Source organism: Chanos chanos, chromosome 3, assembly GCF_902362185.1.
Source record: "Chanos chanos chromosome 3, fChaCha1.1, whole genome shotgun sequence".
Taxonomy (NCBI): domain Eukaryota; kingdom Metazoa; phylum Chordata; class Actinopteri; order Gonorynchiformes; family Chanidae; genus Chanos; species Chanos chanos.
In genome coordinates this window covers 56,266,469-56,276,565 of record NC_044497.1, presented here as the reverse complement: position 1 = coordinate 56,276,565, position 10,097 = coordinate 56,266,469, and the positions used below count along the sequence as shown (strand labels likewise).

The 10,097-nt window shown below is 42.9% G+C and overlaps 1 protein-coding gene across 1 annotated transcript; it reads right to left on the bottom strand.

Moving 5' to 3' along the window:
• Positions 1 to 699: 699 nt before the first annotated feature.
• vsig8a (V-set and immunoglobulin domain containing 8a) lies at positions 700 to 6,841 on the bottom strand. The gene is made up of 6 exons (XM_030769970.1): positions 6,680 to 6,841; positions 5,041 to 5,245; positions 3,474 to 3,626; positions 2,721 to 2,843; positions 2,060 to 2,198; positions 700 to 865 (listed from the first exon to the last, which is right to left on the bottom strand). The coding sequence occupies exons 1-6, from the start codon at positions 6,839 to 6,841 to the stop codon at positions 700 to 702; spliced, it is 948 nt and encodes a 315-aa protein (XP_030625830.1).
• Between the last annotated feature and the right edge of the window lie 3,256 nt (positions 6,842 to 10,097).

Below are 10,097 nucleotides of genomic sequence, written 5' to 3'. Positions count from 1 at the left end.
AATCACCTGTCATATTTAATAACTGCTTTCATGTAGTCTATGTCTGCTACATGCAGGATACAGGCAGCATAAAGAACTAATAATAAAATAATAACTGCACAATGTTATCAGTGCACGATTTCACTGACATTTTTCACTTTTAACTTATGAATATAACACAAATAACTGCAATGAAATAAAGATGCAATAAAACAACTGAAACTGAAAACTGTCTTCACCAAGACCACATTTGGCCCAAATACCAAACAGTATGTAACCTAGGCAACGGAAAACGCAGGTCCCCCAAACGTTTTTTTTTTTTTTTTTTGAATAACCATTAAGTCTTTGATGTCTAATAAGATTAAGGGAAGCAATGGCTTGTCTCATTTCTGTCAAATATTACACAAAAATATCATCACTGATATGCATCTAATCTTATAAACCTCTGAATATTGTCATTGTGGCGTAACCACATTCAACAGATGTGAATTTATCCCACGTACAAAAAAAAAACAAACAAATAACAACAATAGCAACAACAACAAAAAAAAAACATATGAGATAATTTGAGACAAAAGCTTTTCAGATCCCTGCCACACACTGTACCTCGTACCAACCCTGGCATTGCGTGTGTTTGTTTATCCTGATAGCTTGAATGAGTGGACCCCCTCACTGTTTGAAAGTGTTGTGTAAACTCATTAATATTCATGAGGTTTCAGATCAGACAGCGTAGCCATATCTGCTGTCGTATTTGGCCAGGCTGTAGCTGGTGCTGTCTGAGGGCAGGTGCTGGGCGTGACCTGTGCCGACCTGGCTGTAGGCAACGCCGGTGTAGCGGCTGGACACCCGGCTGGTCGGCCTACTCTCCGGGGCTATGGCATCCTCCCTAAGGTGGACAATGAAACATTCAAAAAGAGGATTCAAACGAATAATCGAGTAAAGTAATAAACTCAGGACACAGTATACTCTCAGTAGCAAAACTGAGATGAATGTCTATGACTTAGACCTGCCCCAGTGCTCCTCAGTGCTCCCCAGTGCTCCTGAATGTCTATGAATGTCTATGATTAGACGTCTGGAATTCTACACGTGATGAACGCAGACTAGAGTCAGAGTGAAGTGAGCCTGTGAATGACTTAGACCTGCCCCAGTGGTCCTCAGTGCTCCTGTTTCTTTATCAGGATAAATCTTAGAAATGATGACATTTCTCTAAACGTGCAGGATCCACTGGAGAGGTGTGGAGTTATAGTCTTTACTATTAAACCAAAAACGAGACTGACTGCCAAAGTCAACAAAACCCTGGAAGGATCTTCAGAACAGAAGAGACAGAGACAGCGCTCTCATAACAAACAATAAATCTTCAAATGCACAACGTGACAGTTTCTAAGAGTACGCAACATCCGTACAAACTCAAATCCAAGGAAGGAACGCTGAAACAGCAGGGTTTAAAAGGTTGGTGCTAGACTGGATCAGCAGGAGGGATGAGTACGATGCTCTGTTCCATGTGACAAAAGCGTTCGCATGCCTCTGATTGGCTAATCCGAACCCTAACCCACCCTAACCCTAACCCTCCCCTTAACCATTTCGAGTGCCAAGGGTCTTCGGTTGCCTGGCAGTGAAACAATCAATCAGAGCAGGAGCGCCTCTCCGGCTGATCCAATCGAGCAAGCACCGGTTTAAAAACACAAACTAACAACTCAGAGTGAGGCTCAGGTGTGAGACAGACTTCATTACTGGAGTCCCCAGAGCAAACTGCCCTCTTCTGCCACCTGTCTGCCAGGCTGCCTCATAACATAAGACTATGTGAGGTTGTTTGCCATTTACCGAGGCACACTAAGTCTTGTCAGAATTTTAGTAAGTTTAGTGGAGGAGGACCTTAGGTAGAGGAACAATGTAAGAGAACAAGGACAAGATCCAGTAATTTAGACACTTCACACACTTATTTGACAGATGTCTGACTCTCAGTTGTATCCAGAGAACAAAATGAGTCCATGCATCGTCAGGTCTGGTCCTATTTGAACCACTGCCCTGTGAGCGGCAGCCATCTCTGTAGACAACAGCACTGAAGATAATAACAGCATACCTGATCTCATTGGAAAGCTCTTTCTCGTGACGTGACCAATCAAATTTGTAGATGAGGAGCCAGATGACCAATAGAACGATGATGATCAGAAGGACGCAGCCCACCACTGTCCCGGTGATCACCCCAACTCTGCTAGGGGCTGAGGGTAGAACAACAAGCACACACACACACACACACACACGCGCGCACACACACACACACACACACACACACACACGCACACACGCACACAGATTCACCAGACTGAAAGAGGAAATGTCACAGGACATTGATCCATTTGTCATGAGGTGTAACAAAACTGCTGGTGCTCTTTTTTTGGCTTGTAAACTGACACAGCGGAGTTGTGGAGCATGTTTCTCTGTCTGAGGGATCTTTTAGGGTCGTGTTGAAATTTTTGACAAACTGTCTGAGGCACAAGACATGATGTGACATGACGCGACGATTCTGATGGATGGGAAAAAATGATGCCTGTTGGTTTTTGGGAACTGCTGACTTTTCATGTACGTCTTAACTCATAACATCAGTGAAGTAATTCATATGATTATTATACGTTTATGTGTCTGTGGCACCATGTATTACTGGCAGATTTGAGTCTCAGTGCTGTTGTTTTTGTGTTTAATCAAAGCGTGTTGAGGAAAGGTGTTTGCCCATGTGGTCTCACGATTCACAGCGTGCAGCCTGAGTTTGCAGCTCTCCTGCCCCACTGCGTTGGATGCCTCACACAAGTAGATTCCCTCAAAGCTCCGAGAGTGGTTACGGATCAGCAGCTCCCCGGTGTGGGAGTCTGGGGCACAAACAAACAAACAAACAAACAAAACGGCACAGCACGGCACAGCACAGCACAGGACAGGACAGGACAGGACAGAACAGGACAGGACAGGACAGGACAGGACAGGACAGGACGAGACAAGACAGGACGGGACAAGACAAGACAAGACAAGACAATCTCACTGTTTAAAAGGGCTTAGGAAAGTCTGTATCATTTTACCACATCTTTGGCTGTGTATGTTTCTATGGAGACCTGCATGTGTATGTTTCTATGGAGACCTGCATGCAGGCTATTAGATCGGTCTGTTTTTTCAATACAATAGTCGCCTTTGCCCCCCCCCCCCCCACTTTCATTCTCTTTCAGTTAAAATGGCCTAAAATGTGTAAATGTCTAATTCTACCTCATTCTGACACCCCACAACTAACACTTACTATGCCTTCACCTCTTAAAAACATTGTTTCAACATGTGTGTTCGCTGAATGGTATTAATGAAACGGAGAGAGCTTCTTAAACCATAACAAAAGGATGATTTACTGAATTCTTCACGAAAAGATAATGTCAGTGAGTGTGTCTGACTGAACAGAAGAGCCGTGGCAGAGCCGTTAAAAACCGAACCACCCAGCAGACTCTGGAGCTCACACTCACTCTGAGTAGCGGAGGGAGGGATCGCACCTCCTCTGTCTCTCCTCCAGACGTAGCGGAGCGGCGAGGAGCCGTGAGAAGACTTGCAGTGCAAGGACACCGCACTCCCAACCTCCTCCCCGCCCTCCATCCAACACTTGGGTACGGAAGGCCGCGCTGTCGGAGGGAACACAATCTTTTTAGGCACGCGTTACACCCCCAGTCCCACACTGTTTTAACAAACCATCACACTCACAGCCGTGGCCTAAAGCTTAGAGAACCGGGCTCGTGACCGGAGGGGTGCCGGTTTGACCCTTGAGCAAGGCACTTAACCCCAATGCTCCCTGGGTGCAAGGAATGCTGCTCCTCTGTCTGGTGTGTGTGTGTTCACTACTGGTGTGTTGGATGGGTTAAATGCAGAGGACAAATTCACTGCTGACTGTTCACAGTGTGTGTGTGTGTGATCACGGAGGTTTAAAATAACTGTTTTTTTTTTTGTTTTTATTCATGTTTGCTACAGCTCCTATCAAGGTATTTGATACAGTTGTAGAAGACAGGCTAGAATGTGAACAGGGCAATGAAAACGAGCTGAAAATACAGTTAGACAATAAGTAAGGAGAGAGAGAAAGAGAGAGAGAAAGAGAGAGGAGAGAGAGGGAGAGAGAGGAGAGAGGTGAGTGAGAAAGAGAAAAAGGAGAGAGAGAAAGAGAGAGAAAGAGAGAGAGAGGAGAGAGGTGAGTGAGAGAGAGAAAAAGGAGAGAGAGAAAGAGAGAGAAAGAGAGAGGTGAGAGAGAGAAAGAGAGAGGAGAGAGAGGAGAGAGAGAGAGAAAGAGAGAGGAGAGAGATGAGTGAGAGAGAAAAAAAAGGAGAGAGAGAAAGAGAGAGGAGAGAGGTGAGAGAGAGAAAGAGAGAGGAGAGAGGTGAATGAGAGAGAGAAAAAGGAGAGAGAGAAAGAGAGAGATTAAGAGGAGGGAGAGAAATGGACGAGGGGAATGGCATTGTGCAGAGGAGGCCTTGGAAAAAATAAAGCTGCAGATGACAAGAGCAGAGAAAAAAAAAAGAGTGAGAGGACGGAGAAAAATGAAAGTATAAAACGGCGAAAGACAAACAAAGCCAATTGTGTGAAACAACCCTGAACCAGGTCCCCGTGGGTTTAACCGCTGAACCTTAAACCTGAACCTGAACCTTGAGTCTTAAACTGCTCAGACATTTCACCAAAAGGTTCAAGAAACACGCTCGTTGGCCCATTCTCACGCCCACAGAGCAAATGTGACAGTGTTTAAATGAACTCTGACAATGTTTATATCGCCTTCAGTTTGATCCAGTGTTGGAAAATATATACACTCTTTAAGTTCATTCAACTCTGCTGAATGTTGCTGTGCGCCTGTTGAAAAATGCTTGAGATGGAACATTCTGTGAAAAACTTTAAGTGCGCCTCAACAAAGGGGAGTACCTCTAGTACTCGGAAAGTCAAAGGCCATTGTGAAGATGACCGTGTGTGTGTGTGTGTGTGTGTGTGTGTGTGTGTGTTTGTGTGCTCGTGTGTGTCTGTGTGTGTGTGTTAACATTTCTGTAAAAACTGAAGCCTTACCCAGCACCACCAGTGAAACTTTCCGCATGTCAACACCAGGTGGTTTTTTCACTTTGCACTGATAGGTTGCAGCATGTGCAGGAGTCAGGGTTGCTATGGTGAGAGAGGCATCTCCCCGGGAGGGGTCTCTAGCTGCAAAGTCCAATCCTGTTGTTATACCAGGGTTGCCATGGAGATATTTCTGTCCCCCTGTGTATGACATGATCTGAAGGACACATTAATATTATTATTAGTAGTAGTAGTAACAGTAGTGTTATTATTATTGTTGTTGTTGTCATTATTATTATTATTTTTGATATTTTATCACTATTGCCACTTTATAACAAGCTTGAGACCCAGGGAGAACTTCAGAGAAATGCAGAGATTTAACTGGTTCAGACCAACCAAAACCTGCACGGGGCCAAAAGCAGGGACCTTTTCGCTCTTTTGTCTAGCAGACGTTAGACAGCATGAACCGAGACCATTCAACCAATTCATTTGTGTTGTTTTTATAAATGAAAACAAAATCACACAAATAACAGGTTAACATGAAACAGCTCCCTGAGGGCTACATAACATAACATAACTTAAATAAGTCCACTGGCCTGTGTGGATATACAAACCCCTGTCTGGGGAAATGTAGCGCTGTTTAAAGCAGGGAAATGTTTTTATACAATCTCCTGTCTGGGGAGTGTTTCGCACTGTTTAAAGCAGAGAAATGTTCTGAATATGTGTAGACTGTAGTCTGTTACACAGTAAACATGTGTGTCAGTAATAGACTGTAGTCTGTTGCACAGTAAACATATGTGTCAGTAATAGACTGTAGTCTGTTACACAGTAAACATGTGTGTCAGTAATAGACTGTAGTCTGTTACACAGTAAACATGTGTGTCAGTAACAGACTGTAGTCTGTTACACAGTAAACATGTGTGTCAGTAATAGACTGTAGTCTGTTGCACAGTAAACATGTGTGTCAGTAATAGACTGTAGTCTGTTGCACAGTAAACATGTGTGTCAGTAACAGACTGTAGTCTATTACACAGTAAACATGTGTGTCAGTAATAGACTGTAGTCTGTTACACAGTAAACATGTGTGTCAGTAATAGACTGTAGTCTGTTACACAGTAAACATGTGTGTCAGTAATAGACTGTAGTCTGTTACACAGTAAACATGTGTGTCAGTAACAGACTGTAGTCTGTTACACAGTAAACATGTGTGTCAGTAACAGACTGTAGTCTATTGCACAGTAAACATGTGTGTCAGTAACAGACTGTAGTCTGTCAATCACTCATTAACCTGTAAAAACTTCTGTCCCAATTAACCCTGGCCCAATCTGCTTTCCTTGTATGACTGTGAGTTTAATTTGTTTATATTTTTAACACCACTCTTTTATTTTCATTAGTCCCCACCACCCAACCTCTTTTTTTCCCCCAGTACCTAATTTTCACTACATATGAGCTGATACTATTGGGAAAGTGCCTCATACAAACCCTTTTGGGCTTTTTTGTACTTTCCTTACACTGTTTATTCACGTTTTTCCATATATTCCCTATGTGTGGCCTGTTGTGCTTCAAATAAAATAAATAAAATAAAATAAATCGATCACTCATTCTTTCAAATATAGTGTTGTTCTCAAAAACTTTCTCAAACTTCACCCACCAGCTGGTCTTTCTGAGTGGTGTCTGCGCTGATCACTGACCACTCGATGTCCAGTTCTCCAGTGTCTGAGGGCCCTGGCGTGTATGTGCAACCCAGAGTCACCCTGTCACCCTGGGCTTTCTGCAGGGTCTGCGGTCCGCTTGAGGTCACCTGCATCGCCATGGTAACGCCTAAAGCACGTTGAACACACACATCCAGTTTAGGTCCGTCATTTATTTCAGTAACTCTCTCTTCCTTCAGACTTTAGCTGTGGTACACACACTGTTTGCAGTAGGCTCAGAGACCACAAACTCTTAAAGGCTTTGCCTTGACTGAAAGACACAGCTTTCCTGAGGATAATAGGCAAGAATTAATATAGTTGGTTCGTACAGTCATTTGAATAGTATCTTTTTTCGTGGCTTATCTACTGAGAGAGAGAGACAGAGAGAGAGAGAGAGAGAGAGAGAGAGAGAAAGAGGGAGAAAAAGAGAGAGAGAGAGAAACCTTTGATCTGGAAATCTCAGAATATGTAGTTCATTGCATTTCACCTCTATATTACCTGATAGTACAGGGTGCAGTGCATAGAAGATAAAGACTCTATTTTTTAAATAATGCATTCTCTTCACGTTCCATCAGTGTGGTCTTACCTGCATTGAGAGACAATCCCACTATACAGAGCATGACAGTCAAAGTCCATGCAGGTTTGGGATGGCAAAAGGAAGACCATGCGTAACAACTGCAAAATATAAAACGAATACCCGATACGAATATCAGTACCCCCAGTTTCCACTGCCCCCCCCCCCATGTGTATCAGAGTATGTTGTCAGTTACAAAACACAGCACCTCCCAAAATCCCACGGTAATCTCATGCTTGGGTGTATTTTTGTGCGTGGCTTCCCCCCACTCGGTGGCCGAGGGCCCGTCAGACGTAAGCCCTTCTCCGGAAAAGCAAAAAGACTGCAAAAGAACAAAAAAAAAGCAGAAAGAAAGGAAAAAACGTTTGAATTATTATTATGCAAACACATCGTTTCTCTCAAAGTGTACTCAGGAATGTCACAAAGTGAACACGGCCTCCTGATCAGACTAAAACGCTGGTCTATTCAAATTTCCCCCTGAAACAGCACGTATGCCCTACAGGAAGCAAATGGAGAACAATCACCATTTCTCTCCACTCCGTGACTGGAAGTACACTGTTAGAAGAGTGAAGCAAACATGCTGCTATTTCCAGGTTGAAAAACAAGCCCCTACAGTTAAAGAACTGTAAACACATGCCTTCAGATTGGCTTACATGTAACGCGTATCAGGGGTTCCATTAAAAAGGAATCTTACGGACACAATAGCGTCACTGGTTATTTCTGTTACTGTTCAACTCATGGTTCGACTGTTTACGATGAGGTTTAGATGTGGCATCTATGGAGGTAAGACTTACACCGACAGTGACTGGGTTACACTGACACATCGGGCATATACGGTCCAGCCCCTCCCTTTCGAAACATCGTTTAAATTGGTATTGAAACAGGGCACATTTAAATACAAAGTAGTTATTTGAAAAATATAGTGTAGATTCTGGACTACATACATGGCAAAACTGAGTGGAGACTTTAAACAGTGATATTGGGCACGAAATAAACTTGAAACTTAATGTTTATGTTTATAACAGTGTTTATGATTATAACAAAAGAACAAGACTAACAGAGACCCCTAGCCACAAAGCAAATATACTGAGAAAAACATTAATAAAAATAAATAGATAAATAAATAAATAAAAAATTAGACCGCTCAAACAAGCTTCTCTACCCTCTCTCTATAACTGGCATTCAGTTGTAAAATATGTCTGTATAGAATCTATACTGTACCTGATACTGCACTGTGAGAATGTAGTGAGAATGCACTGAGGCCCTGGACACACGCAGGCTTCTATGAGACTACAGCGATTATTTGCTGTTGTTTGTCTTGGGATGAAAGGGATGTCTGTGATATTTTCCGATAAACAGTGCTGTGACAAAGACTAATGTCCTCCCCCTACCTCACCAGTCAGAAATGAATTAAATCAAACTGAATCCAGAAGATGTGGAACGGGAAACAACGTCAGTACGAGATAATAACGATAACTACAAACAAATAACACATCTTTAGCAGAAAGAAAAGTCAGATGCCATACCTGAGTGTTTCCCGTGTCCCTGTCAGGTGAGCCATTCTGGTCAAACAGCCTAATGAGCATCAGGTTTCCTCGCCCCCCCTCCCCATCTGCTCTCCCACACCAGGACACGCCTTTGTTGTCGTGTTTTCCTCTCTCCACAGCGGTGAACAACGTATTCAGTCTTAAAACTCGCCGCTAACGGGAGGGGTTTCACTCCATTAAAGAGATCAGCTAAAAGTTAAGAGCTTTTTTGGTTCTGGGGAAATGTGCAACTTTCCAGGGGGAACAAAAATCTAAGCAACTCAAGTGAAATGATGCAACAAAGTGATACGATATTTTTTCTTTTCTTTTTGAAAAAGATTGCTATGTCAGAGCAGTTCGGTTTAGCGAAAGCAAGTATACGTTTCTACCCCATCATTACTATTTTTTTTTCACTACAGGTGGAGAAAAGATCTTAGGTTTCACTTAAGAGGAGCGTTGCTATTCTCAAACGCTGTGTTCCCGTTACACCGCCCATGAGGCTGACAGCAGAGTAGGCTATTCCCCAGGTGTCAAATAAACACACCGTCATGGTAATCGGGACTGCCAAACAGGTTTCAGGTAACTAGGAACTGGTTACTCCACCCGCAGGTCATTTGGTAACAAACAAATTGGAGAAAGCAAATAAAGCGCCCTGTTTTATGTATACAACCGCTGGCATTTAGTAAGTTTAGAAAAAGTGAAATTTAACTTAAAACTACAACTGGTTGTTGTGGAGGCCTCTGATAAGAAGTGAACGACTTTCTGTTACGAGTCCAATTCAAACCTCAAATTCAAATGTATATCTATTTGTGGGGCGCTTTTTACAATTATTTTTTATCTGACCGGCTTTACAGAAATCTCGTCCTATCAGTCATCCAAATTCGTCTTGCGAGAGTACGTGCATGGAGATTTAACACGGTTCAAATGAACTAAACCAGTCATCAGTTATAGCCAACTATTTAACTCAGTAAAAGCTCTTAATAATAGCGGGTAACTTGGAGTTAATTCGGCTTAACGATATAAATTGCGCTATGATTATACTATTACCACTGGCTCAAAGCAGCGAGCTCTCGTTCGCCTGCACTGTAACTAAGTTATTATAAACGCGTCTTGAGTCGTAATAACGATTGAGACGAAAATGCAAATCTTAGACCGGACAGCCCAACCAAAAGTGGAGTGGCTTAATCAGCGATAGTTCATTAACAAGACAACCATCAGGATAACCATTGGAACCGAGTTTTTCCCCCCTGCCCACCAAGCTTATCACTGTTCGGTGGA